This window comes from Lissotriton helveticus, chromosome 2_2, assembly GCF_964261635.1.
Source record: "Lissotriton helveticus chromosome 2_2, aLisHel1.1, whole genome shotgun sequence".
In the NCBI taxonomy this organism is placed as follows: Eukaryota; Metazoa; Chordata; class Amphibia; order Caudata; family Salamandridae; genus Lissotriton; species Lissotriton helveticus.
The window spans coordinates 306066144-306085741 of NC_136060.1; the positions used below are offsets into that span (position 1 = coordinate 306066144).

The 19598-nt window shown below is 44.1% G+C and overlaps 1 protein-coding gene across 2 annotated transcripts in view; it reads left to right on the forward strand.

Annotated features, from left to right (window-relative positions):
• Positions 1-19598, forward strand: part of BOD1L1 (biorientation of chromosomes in cell division 1 like 1) — a 500752-nt gene that overhangs the window by 161864 nt on the left and 319290 nt on the right. For both annotated transcript variants that reach the window (XM_078678462.1, XM_078678463.1), the window contains exons 7-8: positions 2933-3056; positions 8799-8913. In XM_078678462.1, the coding sequence (XP_078534588.1) occupies positions 2933-3056; positions 8799-8913 (239 nt within the window). The remainder of the gene's footprint in view (positions 1-2932; positions 3057-8798; positions 8914-19598) is intronic.

Here is a 19598-nt window from a genome sequence, read left to right on the forward strand (position 1 = left end):
GAGAAGCTTAATTCAGGCAAGGCGATTGTCATCACTGCTGAGCCAGGCAGAAGCGATATTGCACGTGCTATAAGTCAAGAAGGCTGTAGAATTTGAAGGAATAAATCCTACTGTCTCTGGTTTGAAAATAAATCAAAGCTAAAATCCTTTACATTTGTCTCACAGTAGGTCCTAACTGTCTCCGTCATTTGATTGTTTGATTGATTTATTCAATACATTCCAAGTTTTATTTTTAATTAGAGTACTTCTAGAGATTGTTGTTAATCTATTTTTTGATTCCTGTAGAATCTTTCTCTTTTATCTCTGACATTAAAATCCCCTTATCATTTATCTCATCTCTTTTCCTGATGTCATGGTACAGTTTTCTTTAGCTCACAGAATTTCACTATGTGGCAGTGATTGTTTAAGTTGAAAGGTGAAGGTGTATAAGATGCTGTTCGTAGTACTCTTTGTGATACACATATTTAATAATGTGTTTTTTCTTGTTTCCACTATTGAAATCAAAATAAACAACTATCTGCACTGTGAAAAGTAAATTAATAATATGCACGTTATTTAGATGTTTTGTGGAGCTCTGAATGACCTTTCTCTAATAGGGACTGTCCTGTCCTTGACCATATTAACACATTAAAAAAAAAGGTACGTTTCCTCATATCCTGAAATGTTGTTGGTGTTAGTGTGGTGTTTTAAAATCCCACATAAACTTTAGTGGTGAATATTTTTAAGCATTCCTACCTTCACCTTTTGTGTGCTGATGGTTCCACCTTAGGTGGCTAAGGGATGCACTGCTTGCTGTGCCACAAGATCCTAGCTATACCCCATTGACAGGGCCTTACCAGGACAAAACTAGGCTAGGATTACTTGTGTTCCCTTCTGGAAGGCTTCTTACCTGACAGTGTGGGGTTGGCCTGCTTCCCATGAGGAGCAGGGTTAGTACTGATTTGGTTATGGTGGACTTTTGTGTAGAGTCGCACAGTCTGCATAAAACGATGAGTTGGAATGTAACCCAGAGCCATGCCAGTGGTTTAGACTATTTGTAAGCATTCTTCCCGTCCCCTTGTGTGTTTGGTGCCATTAATTTGTGCCTTTATGGAAAACCGCAAGCAAGTTATCCTTCACAAACCATCTCGTTTCCTTCATGGGAACTAAAGGTGGTTTAATATTTGGGCCAGAGTAACATTGTAAAGATTAATTTTCTTTGACTGCCATTGTAACCATTACTTCACTAACAATTGTTCACACAATGGCTTTACCTTCTAGCCCTTTTTTTCAGATCTCTGCTCCAGATTATATAACTTCTACTAAGCGCAGAAAAAGTCTAGATTTTTTCCATTGAGTATCCTTGATTTTGTGTGTGCCTGGGTTGCTTTCACATGTTTGTGTTATGAAACATACATTTTCACACAGTAGGTACTATTTTGCTTCGGAGTGCTGAAGGCAGCTTGCCGGAACTGCCTGATGCCATCATTCCATATGTGCCAGGGGCTGAGTAGCCATTGACTCAGGAATGGTGGCCGCCTTGCCTTGGCTCTCTGCCCATCCCGTGCAGTGAGGCTAAGAACTTGGGGGTCTGGGTTGACCCTAAACTCTCTTTTGAGAGTCATGTTGACAAACTGGTGGGGAAATGCTTTGGGGTTATGAAGACCCTAAACCGTACTCTGGACCTACTGCCACTTGAGGCCAGACGTACTATGACCCAAGCGTTGGTCACTTCTCGTGTTGACTACGCGAATGTGCTGCTATTAGGAACTACAGAGAAGAACCTGAGAAGACTGCAAGTGCTGCAAAATACGGCGGCCCGTTTAGTCCTCAGACTCCCCAAAAGAACAGCATCCAAGCCTACTTTGGCTGCCCTTCACTGGCTTCCTATAAAGAAAAGAATCCTCTTTAAAGCCCTACTCTTTTGTTATAGGATAACTTCTGCAAAAGCTCCAGAGTATTTGAAGGACTTGGCCATCCCCTATCTGCCCCAAAGAGCACTTCGCTCTATGGGTATGGGTCTCCTTACAGTTCCTCGTGTAAGAAGGGCCAGGATGGGAGGCCGCTCTTTTCGGGTGTTGGCAGCCACCCAATGGAACAGCCTGCCAGCTGTGATCAGACTAGCCAAAACGGAAATTATGTTCCGGAAACTTTTAAAAACACATTTGTTTGCCCTCTAGGGATGGTTGTTTCTGCCCTCTTGACTCTCGCTCCACAGCGCGGGGATACGCCGGGATGGCGTCACCAGGCGCTTTATAAACCCCTTTATTATTATTATTATTATTATTTATTTCTCAGGAAGGATCCCATTGCAAGAGACATGGAGTGCAACCAATTGATATGCTCTCCTTTTGTCACCATGACATTATTTCCATAATCCAGATACCTGAACTAAAATAGGTTTGGAAAGATCAGCAGTACAGCACATTTTCTGAAAGCATAAATTCTTTTGATTTATTAGGAGACCATCCATTGAAAATGTTAAGTATTGCCTGTTAATCAATGTGTAGAATGGAATAGTTTATACTACAAGAAAAAGTTGCATACTATTGGTAACGTTGGCTCTGATTAATATTGTGTTCCTGCTGCTGATTCCTTATCAACCCACCATGCCCCCTCCCTTTCAGTAACTATTAAGCTATACAGTTTGGGTAATTATAGGTTTATTTATTAGATGGCATCACATCCATCAGTGGCCCTACACTTTGCTTAGAAATCACGTTAGTTTCCCTGCCTGCAACTGTTATATTTACCATCTAAACAGCATTATTCAATTTATGTAACATTTTAGTTTTGCTTTAACAGATCTAAAAAAATATTCAAAAAGGCAGACTAAACAGAATGTCGTTCTTCCAATTAGAGTTTACATTTTTCGTAGATAAAAATACCTACATGTTAGTTGTATACACGTAAAGTTGGAGATGGTAAGCTCAATCTTTCTTTTTTCTTTTAGGCCAGAGCAAAAGAAGAACGGCTCATAAAAAGACAGATCAATAGGGAAAAACTGGATGTGAAAAGAAAACAGAAAGCTTTAGAGAAAGCGAAGGGTGTGAAAACAGTTAACCCCAAGAGTTCAGGTAGCTCGAAAATTTACTTTTGTGTGAATTATTGTTATGAAATGTCAGTAATATTAGCCCTTACTGTTTCTGTTTTGCTCTTTGAGGGCAATGTGGATTTGATAATTTTCAGAATATATTAGCTGTAGTCAGTCATAAGCTAAATTTTTGATCATTGGTGAGTATTTGCTGCTGAATGTGAAAAACCCAGTTACAGAAATATATTTCATTGTGTAAACAAAGACTATTTCCTATTATTGGAACTCAAAGTTTACACAAGCTCTTCCATTGAAACGTGTGGTATTGTGATGAGCAGTGCCCATAATAGCGGATGTTACTAGTAGGGACGGGGGTTTGTGTGTGCTTGTTCACAGAATGGCATACAGTCATGACAAGATTCATTTAAAAAAATCTCTCTGCTGGTGGACCATGACTAGTAGAACATTAGAGGAAAGTAAAATTGAAAAAGGGTCCTCAATTGTTGCTTGCAGCTTTCTCAGCTTCAAACATCTTATGTCTGTTCCTCCCTAGTCTGCTGTCATCACAAAATTAGTGGTCCCTATTGTTCTCTCGAGAGCTGCACAGAACAAACGGACAAAACACATGGTTTGTGGACTCCATCCTCTCTCCTCTGCAGTGGTTAGTTGTGCAGCTTTCTATATATGGGTCTTTTGAAGAAATCCCACAATTAGTGGCTTCTTAGTGGGTCCACTAATTGCACTTATAGGTAATGAAATCCCTGTTATGATAAATCTGGGGACATTGCTTGTGCGCAGTATCCTACCTCTCTGTAAATAGAGCAAGCAAAATGGCCATGTCCATGTTCCTCATTTAATACCCATAAATAATTTGTCTTCATTTTGCTGTGATCCTCTCTTTTAACCATCTAGTAATTTGTATCTGTACAAACGTATGTATGTTTGCCTGCGTGTGAGCCCTTACCAAAGAGGCAAAAACGAGTACACTGTACCTGTATGCATTTTTGGATTAATACTTTGCAACGTAGTAAAGTTATATCAGAGAGAAACAGCCCGCAATCTGACAATTACATTAACTGTCTCATTATTGTAATTTTATTTCAAAAATGATATCGGCAAAAGTCCAGCACTTTCCTTATGCTTGGGTAAGATTGAAAAATTATATATTTGTTCCTGTATTTTTGTGCTACACAGCTGGCTACTGTTTGCAGTTTAGGGACATCTAATAACAACTCTAAATTTCTGTATTTTCCTGCTATTGCATCTCTGTCTTTTTTACTTGAAACATATATAGAAAGTTGACCGTAACGCTGTTAGCATTCCTACCCACCAGGAGTAAAGCAGGCTACTGCGGTCCATTGGTACACCCTAACCGAGACCAGTTATCAAAAAAAGAAATCCAGAAAAACCGAGACTGAAGGGATTAGGAGAGTGACTTAGGCTAATTTACATGTATTCAATGGTTAAATGGACCTGAAGACTGATCCTGCATGGTAGGCCCGTTAAATACCAGTTTCTCTTGAGGCTGGGCACAGTTTTGATAACTGCTCCCAACTTAGGCATGTAAGTATGACAGGATAAAAATGATAGTTCCAGAACATAATCACCTCTTCTGCAGGAGTAACCTTCCAGTAACTGCAGGGGTCCTGACAGTATGTAAGATTTACCACCTATATGTTTTGCCACGTTTTATTTGATGTCATCATTTTTTAAGGCATGATGTAAACCAGCTGAGGACTGTTCCCCTCAAACCATTCTTTCATCAGGAATTTTCGTAATCAAATTTGCAATACACTGTGGAAGCGCTGTGTGGTTGTGCTGTGATGAGGAGATCGCAGAAGCAGATGAATGTGCTTGTGCCGTGTCCTCCCCTGTTGCCTTTACAACTTTTCAGCTCACTGGTCCCAGGGTTTTCCAGATTTGCTACTGCATTCTACAGTATTAGATCATGGTTATTCCATCTGTCAGGTGGGATTTCGGGAAGGAAAGCTAGGTTGATAGAGGCAGCAAATGTAGAAGCAAGTTGTATTCTCGATGGGGGGTGTGGCAAGAAAAGGCAGCACTAAATTATCCCCACAGATTAGTGCCACCCTGTCAGTCTTTAAACTCTTAACTTAAATCCAGATTTCTTCCTCTCCCTTGCAAAGTTTTGTAGTAGGACCGTTGCAAGAGAGGTGCCATTCCTCATTGTCACAGAACTATTTTTGAAGATTTGCCAAGGAATAGCAGGTAGCCATCTGGGAATAAATGGTTTAATAAAGAATATCAAACATTGAACATGTTTAAAATGTATTTTCAGCCCAAATTAAGAGCTTGTAAAAACATTTGTCATATTGCTGACTTGAAAGAAGCTCAGCAGTTGCGTTCGAGGTGTAGGAATTTATTAACGTCTATTGACACTTTTTTTAGTAGGAACAATTGGAATCCTATGATGCACGTTATCCTGTTGAGGGAGTCACAAAAAGGTTGGGTTTCTGTGAATGGAATAACTAGTGTTAATCCTGTGTCATTGGTCCTTAGTCTGTGTGGTTTCTGAAACTTCATGGCTCCGCTTTATTTCTACTCTTTATAGTTATGAAAAAAAAGTGCCAAAGAGAGATCCCATTCTTAGCAGATTGCAGTAGATTCTGAACGACCTACTTTGATGCAATTTGTGAAAGTGATCGCTTCATAAAATTGTCACTATCTTCCATCCCAGGTAAAATGCTTCCTAAAATCTTACTGCAAAATTCAAAATTGTAGAGCATTATTTTGTCACCTTTTTTCCAGTGGGTTTCCTTCTCTGGCTGTTTCTTCATGTAAGGGATTGGGGCAACCATTATGCCTATCTTTAAACCAAGGGATGGTGCGGCCCCAGAGCCTTACAGACTTATTTATTTTTGGAAATTATTGCCAGTCACCTCAAATATTGTGTTGAAAAGGCTGGAATGGCAGTTATATTGTGGAAGCATGCTGCATTTCAGCCTAATTAATTAACACTGAACCATTATTTCACCCCTTGGACACATTTCTTTGCATTTATGCTGTTACTTTGTGGAATTCCAGACAGCCCTCCGTAGTGTTGATTGTTCAGTCCTGTAGACTAATCTACATAAATGGACCACTTGCTCTTTATCTTGCTGACCTATCACAAGCAAAAGTCCTTTTCCCTCAAGATTGTGGTCTAAACACATAGCATGTTTACTGTGTTTGCTGACACCCTTTTTATGATAGACTTATACCCAGGTTGGACAGCAACGTACTCTAGTGGCATTACATAACATTACATAAACAGATGATTAATAGTAACAAGACCGGTAATGGCCTTTGCACCAAGTATTTAAGCTCTTCATCTTGCCTCTGTGGGTAAAACCTTGAGGAAGTCTCCTATTACAAATATTTTGGCATTGCATTTTCTTCTTAAAAATGCTACCCAATTCCAGCTTTTTTTTTTCACTTAAACCATTTCTTAAATGGGTCTGCAAACGACCACAAACATTGTACCTTTGCCCTGAACATTACAGGAATATTGCATTTATGCCGGGGCCTCCCAAATCCAGGGTGACGTCCTGCGCAGGACATACTGTCATTTCCGGTTTGTTGCTAGGTACTGCGCAAACGTGTAGTCCTCACTGTCAGCCTCTCCTTACTTTAGCCTTTACGTGGCGTTAGAAATGACTGGCATCAGTCAGGCTTCAACGGTTGTTGGTCTTTGGGAACAGCATAATATAAAATTCAGGGATATTGTGTTCGCTCCCTTCATTACAGACCTGCTGCTCGGAGGACTCATTTAGCAAGGGAATTACACCTTTCGCTAGCTCAGTTTCATGCTTCAAGCCTCCCCCTCTACGGACTTGGTACGGTGTTCTGCAGCATGCTTTATTTAGTCTTTGCCATTTATGTAAAAAACTGAAGCTATTTATTTTAACTTTCTCTCAGTTGGCTGACACAATGATCAATTAATGACGTGTCGAACTGTTTTTTTGGGGTGAGGGGGTTTGTATTCTGAGAATTAGAGTAGGACAGGCGGTTTTTCAGGGCGATAATACTAATAAACCAAGTGGGATTAGGCGTCTGGACACCCAATTTTCCTACAATCCTCGTTGTCTTCGTCTTAACAGAGAGTAGTCAAATCTTTGTTTTCTTCCCTTCTCCTCTATAATATTAAACCCACCGTCTCTTTTAAAGAGATTATTACAATTACAAGGCCAATTACATCCAAGAAAATAAGCAAGAAACGTACTGATTACAGCTGAGCGTGAAAATGGTGGACCTCCAGCGCTTATACTGCAATACTGACTTTTCCCGGAATCCCAATTCCTGAGAACCACCATCCCGGGACAGAAGTTTTCAATTAGTATAATTTCCACTAGCTAAAGAGCATTGTGGGTTGTGTTGCTTCTAAAGTGGCTTTACCCGACTAACTGAGGGCCCGATCCCACCCATTACATCATTTAACATTTGCTATATGCACTCACTCTGTTTCTTAGGCTATCTCAGCATTTGGTTTGGCCATTTGGCACCACATCAGACTCCGAACTCAAGCAATGAAAATGAGGGAAACATATACATATTGGTGAATACACTTATTTGAGCAATGAGAAACTCTTAAAAGACTTTAAAACTGGGGCAAAGTAATTACAATAAAATTATGAAAATATCACACTTCTCAATTTAAAACCTCGGCAGCTATGCACTTAAAAGCTTCTCTTTACCAACTGACGTTGAAACTATTCAAAACAACAATGTATAGTAGAACGCTGCTTACTGTGTATCATACATGACTTGTCCATAGCCAATAGGTCTCACTTTTGGGACCTTATGAGTATTTAGTTATACAGCACAATATCCTTGGGGCAACAACATCAACCGTTGCATGGCTAAACACTTATAAGGATCCAAAGGGGAGACCTATTGGCTATGCTAATGCTTGTCTGAGATTTTGTGGTTTGTCATGTGAGACTCACTTGAATGATTTTATGGCTATTTTTGCTCATTACAGTTGTCCTTGCAAGTCACAATCTCTTTATACTGTTTAAAGACTTTGCTTGAAGGGAGTAGTAAATTTACCTATTGGTTCAAAAAGAGATTGTTGGACTTATTTTTAATAGACTAAAGGAAATTGGCATTTCATTGTCTCTGATGAGAAAAGCTCTGCATTCCTCATCCTCATCCCAGTCATTGGCAATTGATTTGGCTTATGTTCACAGGTCTGTCTTTCGATTTGTTACATTTTGCACTTCATGAGAAGTAAAGATTCCTATATTCTTTAATTAAAGTTAGCGGACCCAAAAGTATATAATTACATTTTGAGAAAACGTTTATAAATCCCATCTGGTCATTTGTTCTATTTATCTTTGCATATTAAACCTCAAGGGAGCATGTGTGTTTGTAGAATAAATAGAAAAGCTGATATGCCATATTTTATTGGACTGTTTCTATGCCCTTTATTTATTACATATGTTATTAGTAAAGGAGGATGCAAAGTGCTGTTTAATTTCTTTGGAATTTCATGAGTTTGTAATTGCTGTAGGACTGCTTTTATGCACTGGAACGAAACCGAATGTATTGGTGAAAGTATGTATATAAAATTGTTATAAAATACTTTTCCATAATAAAATGTATATGCATTAAAAAAGTTAATCAATACTATTATTAGAAACGACTGAACCTTCAATTATTTAGTTGTAATTTTATTTGGTTTATGTTATAAATACCAGAACCCGGGTTACTGCAATAAGACCTAAATTTGTATTTCTTTTAAGCATGCTATCAAATGCTGTGTCTGTGTGTTAAATCATCACAGGCAAAATTGGAGGCGAAGGTTCTTCAAGCAAAGGCTGCCTAAAGGACGTTCTGAAGGAACAGATATTCTTGGAAAAAAAAGTACTCTTGAGCATACAACGGCAAAGAGAATCAAGGTAACTTTTTTTAAATATTTTTTTTACAACATCTCTATTACAACCTTCGGCAAGTATGTAGTGCTATGGTTTTAATTTTCTACCCCCTAGATGTATTATTCCCTTTCTATGACTCCTCAAACCTGGTGTTTTTTGGTATAGCGTGCAGTTTTTCCATGTTTCTACCAAATTCTCTTCTTTTTCCACTAATGAGTGCTAATTTCTAGTCTAAGACCCCTTCCTTCACTTATGTTTTTATGTTTTCAGCAACTGCATTCAGTATTTTCAATCTACACATCCTCCATGTTTCACATACAGTTCTCCTTATACTTATCTGCACTATGGTTTAGTAAATCCTTCACACGAGGCACTCTGCAGTCATAGGTGAATGCCCAGCACATGGCACTGATTAACTAAATGCATTTTTCACATCTTTGATTTAACAGATGACATGACAATGTACCATGTTACACTGCTGTGTCCCTGCTCATTGCACAGAGGAGAATTTGTAGTTCATATATGTCCCACGGTATGGCAATTGCCCTTATCTTTATAGTGTACAGGCATTGGTACCAGTTTCTCTATCATGGGACCTTCATATATATCCTTAAACACTGAATAAAATCGAGAAAACCTTTCTAAATAAAACAAATAACAATGCCTATCGAAGTGCAACGCTAGGCTTCCATTTTTTGTCTTTTAATTTACTTGTGCAAAAAATATATACTATTCCACTAGAAAATAAAAAATGGGTTTAAAGCATATGTAGCAGTCTTGGTGCCTTTTTCACTTCCCCTCTTTATAAGGAAAATAAATGAAAGGTCAAATTTTCCATACACACTCCAAGAGGTAAAACTGTTCTATTGCTTGAAGGCATAATAAGATCATGTAGGAAAGTACCCCTTTTTGCATGGTTGCCCCCCCATGTTTTGCCTGATGTTGATGCTCTTTTACCGAGTGTGCCCTGGGTTCCTGCCAACCAGGTACCAAGGGCCTATGTTCTTACCGTAAAACTGCACTTTGTACTCCCAAATTGTCACCTCCCTGCCACATGTAAGTCCCTTGTAAAAGGTAGAATAGGTACCCAGGGCCCTGTAAACAGGGAAGGCCTCTGAGGACTGCAGCACAGATTGTGCCACCCTTAATGGCCCTGTGCCCTAACACACAAACGCACACACACACTGCCATTGCAGAGAAAGGTGGAGTTGACATGGCACACCGTGTGCCATGCCTACAGCCACTGCCTCTGGTATAGGTAAGCCACCCCTTTAGTAGGGTGCACTTTACCGTTGGTGAGGACACAGGGGCATGAGCCCTGTACCCCTGCAGTGCCTAAGTCTATTCTTGGCAGTAAAGCCATAAAGAGTATATGATCTGGGAGTTTATCATTACGAACTCCACAGCCCCGTAATGGCTTTACTGAAAACTGGGAAGTTTGTTATCAATATTCTCAGTACATTAAACCCACACTGATGCCAGTGTGGGATTTAATGAAACATGCACTCAGAGGGGCATCTTAGAGATGCCCCCTGAAAAACGACCTGACTCTAGTGTCTTGGCTGACTGGCTGTTCGCCAGCTGCCACCCACAGACATGTTTCTGGACCCCTGGATCGAGAACCTTCCGCTCTCGGGGTCCTGAAACTAAGCACATCCTTGATAGTGGTGCCTAGCCTCCTCCCCTAGGATGGACAGGGTGCACGAAGGGGAAGCTTCAAAGGATTACCGCCTTCGGGAGCTGCCCCAGTCATTTGCTTCCCCCAGTAACTGGCTCCCACCGGTTCTGACCTCCCACTTTGGGCTTGAGAATTGGTGGGAAATAGGAGTAGAGGTCTGCCCACCTCTGCCAACCCCGCCCCTCAAGTGGGGGAGGCGAGGGGAAGGACAACTCAGTCCCCGTCATCTTGAAGATGGGAGAACCCAGCCAACCAGAGGGAGGCTTATGACCCCCTCCCACTGGAGGGTGACATAATAGGGGGTCTACCCACCCCAAGGAAGGGACCCATTGGTCCCAACCTGTAACTACCTGAAACACCCCTAAATCTGACCAAAGAGCCATGCTGGAGGAAGAAGAGGAGGACACCATCTGATTTGGCCCAAGCCCGACCGGCTCCAGCGAAATCCCGGTATGTCCTGCAGCCAGCAGGCCCCCAGAACCCGGAGGACCTTCCCTGCCTTCCCTAACCAGACTTTGTCTCCAGTGAGCGCCAGATTTGCTCACCAACAGACTCTGGCTCTGGCCAAATCCCTGAATCTGCACTTGACGCCCCAGCCAGAGTTTGAGTGGCCCAACACCACAAGGAGGTCTTCTCTGCGATCCTGACCTGGGATCTGGTGATTCTTGACCTGCCTAGAGTCCCTCTTTCTGGAGGATCACCCCGACCGAAGCGTGTAAGAAGAATCCAATGCCAAAAGACTCACCTGCACCCGACGTCCCACAGCCTTTGGAGGGCCAACCAATGGTGTCCCAGCATCCCTCGACATCCCAACTTACCTCTCTAACCGGTGGTCGCCTCTAGAAGATCTTGCCCGAGCTTTCAGTGTTTATTCGAACCGGAGCATCCCCTTTGATAGTCACATAGCACCAGACGCCAAAACAGCACCCTGCACCTGGACGCCCTAGTGCCGCTGTGGGTGCACCTTGGGCCCTTACTTGAACCCCTTTTGCCCTGAGCTTAAGTCCAGGAGCTTTGCTCCCTCAACCCTGTGGCTTGCCCATGAGCAGCCACCAACCGAAGGCCCCCTATACGCCTTTGGACAACATTGGGCGTCAGCACTCTGTACCTGGTCGCCCTAGTGCCGCTGAGGGTGCTTTCAGAGTGCATCCTTGACCCTAGGGGAAACCTTGTTATAACCCCAGAGTGAGGAGTTGGAAAATTATATGAAACCATAAGAAAGTGTATATTTACAAAAAATTATTTACTCACCTTTTATCTAAGAAATATCCTGCACAACGCAATACAAAGGATTGGGGTGATGTCAGAAAGATAGCTGGCTATACACATTTAAAGGTTCAGTCAATTAGTGAAATTATTTATATAGGAAATAAGTAAGTAACACAATATATACATAGGTGTGCAAGTTGAAAGATATGCTGTACAAATGGATAAACATTAGACAATAGTGTGTGGTGTCCTAGTGAGAGAACAATTGAACCTAAGCTAAACAGTGACATATAAAATGACATATGTGCAAGGTTTCAATTTTAGAACATTTCAGCGACCATGGGAAATGTAACAATATCATCCACAACACTTTATACAATCATAAATGCTGAATTTTGGTTCGCCTTTCAAACTGGCGACGGCGTTTCGACCCAGTTAGAATTTTAAGTCTCTTCAGGACCTTACAGTATTGGGACACCTGAAGGATGGCCTATCCTGCCTGGTGAAATGTTCTAAAATTGAAACCTTGCACATATGTCACTTTAAATGTCACTGTTAGAACTGACTGGTGGCACGAGCATGTAACCAGAGCGTGCTGCGCTTAATTGCGTTAGTCTGCGAGGCGTGTAGCGATTTTTTTTTTTTAATTCCCGTTTTTTGCATTTACTTTAGCGTTTATTTTACCTTCTTCCCTGATTTTAATATTTGGCCCACCTGCCTGCACTGTAATTGGAAATTCACCGCTTTTTCGGCGGGCCACCTTGCCGAGCATCTCCACTTCGGCGGACATCTTGAGGGAGTGAAGGACGCCTGGCGGCGCCATCTTGGCTGACGGTCTAGTCGTCAGAAGGACGCTAGACCTTTATTTAAGGCGAGTGATTGAGTCGATCAGTCTTTAGAACTGACTGGTGGCACGAGCATGTAACCAGAGCGTGCTGCGCTTAATTGCGTTAGTCTGCGAGGCTTGTAGCGATTTTTTTTTTTTAATTCCCGTTTTTTGCATTTACTTTAGCGTTTATTTTGCCTTCTTCCCTGATTTTAATATCTGGCCCACGTGCCTGCACTGTAATTGGAAATTCACCGCTTTTTCGGCGGGCCCCCTTGCCGAGCATCTCCACTTCGGCGGACATCTTGAGGGAGTGAAGGACGCCTGGCGGCGCCATCTTGGCTGACGGTCTAGTCGTCAGAAGGACGCTAGACCTTTATTTAATACGGTCATGCTAACGCGCAGCGGGCTCGCCGGACTCTCGCCGGAGTCGCGCCAGAGTCCAGCCCGTCTGTGCCCGTCTGTGCCCGTCCGGGCCCAGGCGGGCCTAGGGCCTGACCCTATGCTAAAGTCCTTAGGGCCCAGTATTACTTATACGCGCGATGATCTTATATCACTACGCCCCCCCCAAAATTCCTACCTGTACCTATATGTACAGAGGAGTAAAGCCTTTCTCATATTGTAGAATATGCTGCCCGACCCAGCAATCTACGGTAAAAAATTCCTTGCAAATGGCTTTGTTGAATTGCAGATCTCTCCCGAGGCACTCCTTAGAGATTAATTTTCTCATACAGGACCATAACTTAGATATTTTGTTTTTAACGGAAACGTGGCTTACATCTGGCTCTGGGGTGGATATTGTAAGAGCCCTCCCCCCTGGCTTTTTAATTTACTCTCAGATTAGGCCAGTAGGTAGGGGAAGTGGTATTGCCATACTTTACAGGGATTCTTTGGTGTGTAGGGCACAGAATAGTGGGGTGTTGGATTGTGAGAGCTGTAAGTTCTCTTTCCAGATTTCACCTACTGTATCAGTGTCAGGGTTATTGGTGTATCGTCCTCCAGGATGCATCGGAAATTTTGTTAGCTCCCTGATGGAAACCGTTACGGTCTTGGCCTCCACTACCACCAATTTTATGATGTTGGGAGACTTTAACCTTCATTTTAATGACCCGGCGGACCTGTCAGCGGCAGACCTTCAATGTGATCTTAAGGTATATGAGGTAGACCTTATTAATTCGGGAGCAACTCACAACAAGGGCCATTTGCTTGACCCGATCTTTACTAACGTGTCTTTTGTGAGAGCTATGCCTCCCTTTCCACTCCCGTGGTCGGATCACTTTCTGATTCCTTTTACATGGCAAATCGAGGCCATGACTACATCTTTCCCCAGTGTTCGTACCTCGGAAAGACCTTGGTCTAGGCTGTCGGTCGAAAATTGGATTACTAAACTTGAATGTGTGCGTCCCCCCCCCTGTTCTGGACCCAGTACTGGCAGATGCGAACTTTAGTATCTGGTTGACTAGCTCACTCGACTCTATCCTCCCTAAAAGAACAGTCGCAAAAAGAGAGAAGAGAATGGGCTCTGCTCCTTGGTATACGCCTGAGCTAAGAACCCTTAGAAAGGGCTGTAAGAAGCATGAACGTGCCTGGAGGAAGGACTGGGAGGAAACTACCAGAATTGAATATCGCTCGGCGATAAGGGCGTACAAACTTGCTCTTCGGTGCACTAAAGCACAATTCTTTGATGAAAGAATTGAAAACTCTTCGAACTCCTCCAGAGAAACCTTTTTATTGGTTAAGGAGCTTTTGAGGGTTCCCGAGCCTTCCCCAGCCCATGATAATCTAGAAGAGAAATGCAAGGACTTAGCGAACTATTTCCATACTAAAATAGTGAACATTTTAAGTGCCCTGCCCCAGATGAACCAGAGAGTAGAGGCTAGTAGTGAGTCAGTTGGACCCTCCGTCCATTTGGAAGCCTTTGGACCAGTATCCGTGGATGAGGTCCTTAAGGTACTGGTCACTATTAGGAGCGGCTCCCCCAGTGATCCAGTCCCTATGAAGATTCTGAAACAGGTAGGATCCACTATTGATAACCCTGTGACCGATTTGATCAATGCATCCTTGGCGTGTGGTCTGGTTCCTTTGAACTGGAAGGGAGCAGTTGTAAAAGCTCTCTTGAAAAAGCCCAATTTAGATCCTCTTGACATGGCGAATTACAGGCCTATCTCCTTGCTTCCTGGACTCAGTAAAATCACTGAAAGATTGGTGAATTCTCATCTATCACACTTTCTCGAGTCCAATGGCCTGCTGAGAATTTCGCAAACAGGCTTCCGGCCGGGACAGGGCACTGACACCGCCCTACTGGCAGTCGTTGAAGCCAGAAGCATTCTGGATTCGGGAGTGTTAGACCCGTCTGCTTCTGAGAGTCCCCTCACCACTATGATTTCTTTTGTTCCCATGTACCTCCCAAAATTTGTCGCTTTTCTTTGTCTACCAGGACTTTTTATGTGTTGTTTCATGGGGTTAGATGTTCCTTGACACCCAGTTGCTCACAAGGTTTGTGGCACCTATTTACAAGGCACCTGGCGAAACCTGTGACATTACAAACTGGGGTTGTCAACCTGTATATATGGCCCTAAAATGGTGAACACCCCTTTTTCCCTCATGTGAGTGACTCCCAGTGGAGCTTTCATGAACCCTGGCCTTTTGAGGTTTTGGCGCCCTTTGTTTGGCGCGCATTCCTGACAGGAATTCCTTTATTTCCCTCAGGTACACAAAATGGCTGCTCTAGAACCACACAGTACGGTGGCTGGCAGTGTCCTAAATACACCTCAAGAGTGCCATGTCATTGTCACAGCCAGAGAAGGTTCTAGAACCTTCTGGCTCGTGCCAGTACCCCAGGGCACTGGCTATATAAGGCCCAGTCCCTGGCGGCCATTTTAGATTAGATTGGATTAGATTAGAGGGGAAGAGATTCCAGATTGACACCAGATTGACACCTGCCCTGTTGACCCCTGAGGTGGCTGGTAGCCTGGGCAGTAGAGCAGCAAAGGGGTGCTGGCGTTGTTTCTGACTGGCGTTCCAGTCAGCTACGTGAAAAGTGTCCTAGCGCCTACAGCGCCTGCCCAGCGAGTGCCTCATTGCCCCCAAAGACTGTGGCCAGATTCGTGTGCCTCCCCGCCCCCCCCCCCCCGGTGGTGAATTGTGAGCGATTACGCGAGGCGAGAGCAAGTTCGCCGCGACCGTCAGCTGTGCCCCCTTCGCGACAGGCGCCTCTAGAGGGGAGCTCGGACGTCTCCGAGCCCCACCAGCGTAGAGCGCTTCCTGCGCAGACTGAAGGTGAGGTGGTGCGCCGGGGCGGGGAAAGGCCGGCCTTCGTTGGGCGGGACTAGCGTCTCTGCCACTCCCCAGTGACCCGGGAGCTGTAGCTGTGGGCGGGAACCCCCCCTGTATGCGGAAGTCGGAGGGAGGTCCGTGGAGCCCCTGAGAACCCCGTCGCTGACGAGAGAAGTGCTGTGCCCGACTGAATCGTATCCCGATTGCAGCCAATGTGAGGTGGGCCCGTTTCTTCATATTGAATGCAGCGTTGTGAAGGAACTGTGAACCGGTATTCGTTTGACTGTGCGTGAAGATTGTGTGACCTCTCCGGCAGCCCGTTCGTCAGTCTAAAGACTTTGAACTGGTGCCGCCTGTGTTCTAGCGGTGTTAAAGCCCGCAGGCACGCATAGACTTCACCGGCAAAGCAGAGATCCTATCCTGATGACAGCCGAGTCATGAAGTATTCACTGTGTTTGCTTGCCTTTTAGATACACGCGCATACGCTCTGAATGATCCCTAAAGAGTCCCAAACCTTATTCTGTGCTCAGAGAAGCCGTATACATTGTCATTGAAATCAACACAAACTGTAAGAGTTATCTTTCCCATTTGAAACTTATTACAAATGTGATGTTCCTAAAGTATTTAATTGGTGGCAGCGATACCAGAAGAAACATGTGGTTATTTATTTAAATGAACCAGTATTTATTCTGATATTTATTGTGATATTTATTTGTGGTGCTCATTCCTGAAGCTATTCTATTTATTGATGCTATTTATTCCTGACTTTATTTATAGTACTATTTATTACAGAATTAAAACCCAGAATTGTATGACCAAGAGAAATGTATATGTGCTTTCCCAGTCAACCCTATTTACAACAGAGAATTTTTATATAAAGGAATCGTATTTTTCTACAGCAGTGGTGTGGTGTCCTTCTTTTTGGTGTGGCTGTGCAGGGAGTTATTATTGGGTCAAAGCCGGCTTAACACTACAGCCTTCACTTGCCTTGTCACTTGAGCCAAGCTACCCCCTTTGTGCTGGGCTTGCCCATCGCAGGTCCAACATAAAATTGGTGCTCAGCGGGTGGGATTGCGAGCCGTGCTTGTTTTGTACCCCATAATAATTCAGTGTGCACCACTGGTACACACCCGGAGTTTTCTCCTAGCGGCCCTCAAATTCAACGTTTTGCTTTTTCCAAATTCTTTCCTGGAGGTGGGTGGAAGTGACCCTCAGAGTTCTTATCCTGGTCACCTACTTCGGGGTGGTTGTCCCCACTTTTCACTGACAAGATGGAATTCGAAATGTCAGAGCTGGAGACCTATACAGTGGCACAGCTCAAGGATTTCTGTCAGGAAAGGGGGGTGTTCGTCAGGCGAGGGGCCAAAAGAGAGGAGCTCTGTTAGACCTGTCTGGCTTTTTGCGTAGTCCCTCCAATTTATTATTTATTTTGTCCCCTTTTTGCCCCTCATACTTCTATTAATTTTTGCGTCCACTAGTTTTTTTCAAGGTGTTGGTCAAGGGGATAGGTGTTCTTTCCCCCTCATAGTTTTTCACCTCAGGCCTAGAGGCCTTTTCTGACAGGAATATAGTTGGAGTCACAAAATGGTGGCTACCAACTGTCCCAACTGACAAACCTAGAACCTGTCCCATACAGTAGAATAGGGCATTCCAGAACCTTCTGGTCCCTTCTGGACCCCTGAGGGTCAGCCTATAAAAGGCGGAATGCTGGACAGCCATTTTGTCTTACCAGAGAGAGTCAGCTGGAGGACAGGCTGTAGCAGAAGGTGGGGGGAGGTTAGACTAAGGGTTGACCTCCTGGACTGGGACGCTGCCCTATTGATCCATCACTCTACCCCCCTTGGGTTACTTGTCTTGTCCCCGCTGTTTAGGGTTACTGGAGACCCTGGGCGCCTGACCAATCCCCAGACTGGAAGAATGGGGATGTGAAGAGGAGAAGGAGACTGCAGCACTGTGGAGTGCAGTCCTCTGCCCAGTGAAAAGACTTTAGTGAGACTGTTGCTAAGAGAATCTCAAATGGAGAGGGGTTAATCTTTGTGGCCCCCTTTCTCCGCTCTTTAATTGAATTCTGCCCCGGTTGCTGGCATCTCCCCCTGATGACAAAATCCCACAGTGTCCCTCTTCCTACCTGTCATGACGAGTGCTGAGGGAGCGGAGGCAGAGAAAAGTCGAGCTGAACTGCTCCTGAATTGGCGTGGTGAGCGGCGCCGATTTGGAGCCGTGGTTGCCAGTCCTGAGGTGAGGAGCAGTCCTGGAGGAGTCCTTGTGGATTTCCGAGTGGGCGGAGTAGCAGGGAGGCGTCGACGGAGGAGCGCGGGCTCCAGCGGGAAGACACTTTCCCCTCGCGCATGCCCCGTTGAGCCGCCCGGCTCTGGAAGGCGGAGCCAGCGAGCGAAGGGGATTGGAAGCGGCGCTCGTTAGCGCCCGTCGGACCTACTCGCGCCAGCCCTGGGGTTGTGTGGCCGGTAGCGGAGGAGACCAGCGGTGACTCCGGCTCTCCGGCGAGACATTCCCCGGACCTCCCCGCATCTGCCTTGAGTTTAGCTCGCGGGACGGGTGGAAACCGCCTCAACAGTTACCGGCTGGGACCTCGGTTGAACCGCGTGACAGGGCGGAATTTTGGCACAGTAAGGAGAGTGTGGGGTGAAGGGGGAGGACTGTGTCCTAGATCATTTCCTGAGGGAAGGAGAGCTAGATAATTTCCTGAGGGAAGGAGAGTTAACACTAGTGCATGATAAAGTGATCTAGTTTCACCAGTCGTTTTCCCCCTACTGTGACCTTGGAGGTGGGGGTGAAATTGAATGATAAGAACCACGTTGCTAACTGGTCTGAGGAAAGACATCTACTAGACCAGAATCTGGGAGTGGCACCATTGCCAATGCTGTGCTGAGAGTACCTGCTGATTAAGTAGGGGTAAAAGTTCCTCATAGAGGCTGCTGGCACTGATGTAAACGTCTTGTTTAACTGAAACCTCTCATTGGATGTGTACCTTTTTGGTGGGTAGTGGTGTTGAGGGGGAAAAGTTTTAGAGTCTCATAGAAATCAAATCTAACCAATTCTGGAATCTAATGTAATGTACTATTGATGCTGATAGTGATGTAAGTTAGCACTTCTGAAAGTATTATTATTAATTTCATGACAACTGTATGTACTAAGCTGTGATTTCTAAAGACATAAGAGCAAAGAATATTTTTATAAACAAGCTCGTATTTTTCCAACATTGGTGTAGTGTCATTTTTGGGTGTTTTTGCGTTGATTTACTGGTGGGTGGTTTGCAACCTTTACGCTTAAGCCTCTAGTGATTGTGTCTTACCCTAGGCCAGGCTACCCTAGGTGACCTGACGTAGTTAGGTTCCAACAAGTTGGTGTCTAGCGGTGGGATCCTGACTGTGGTTGCAGCTACTCAGTCGTAATTGAACGTAATACACTAGCCTACACCAGGAGTTTTCTCCTAGCGGCCCTCCTAATTTGTCCTTTTGTTTTTCCAAATTTGTTCCTGGTGGTGGGGTGGAAGTGGCTTTAGGTTGCCCTTGCAACTCTAATTTCCTGGTGTGTATAACTTGGTATTTCCTGTTGTAAAATGGAGTTTGCACTAGAAAACCTAGATACCTATTCTGTGGCTCAGCTGAAAGATTTCTGCCAGAAAATGGGGGTATTTTTTAAGCATGGTGCCAAGAAGGGGGAACTCCAGACCAGTCTAAGGGCTTGGGTGGAGGCACA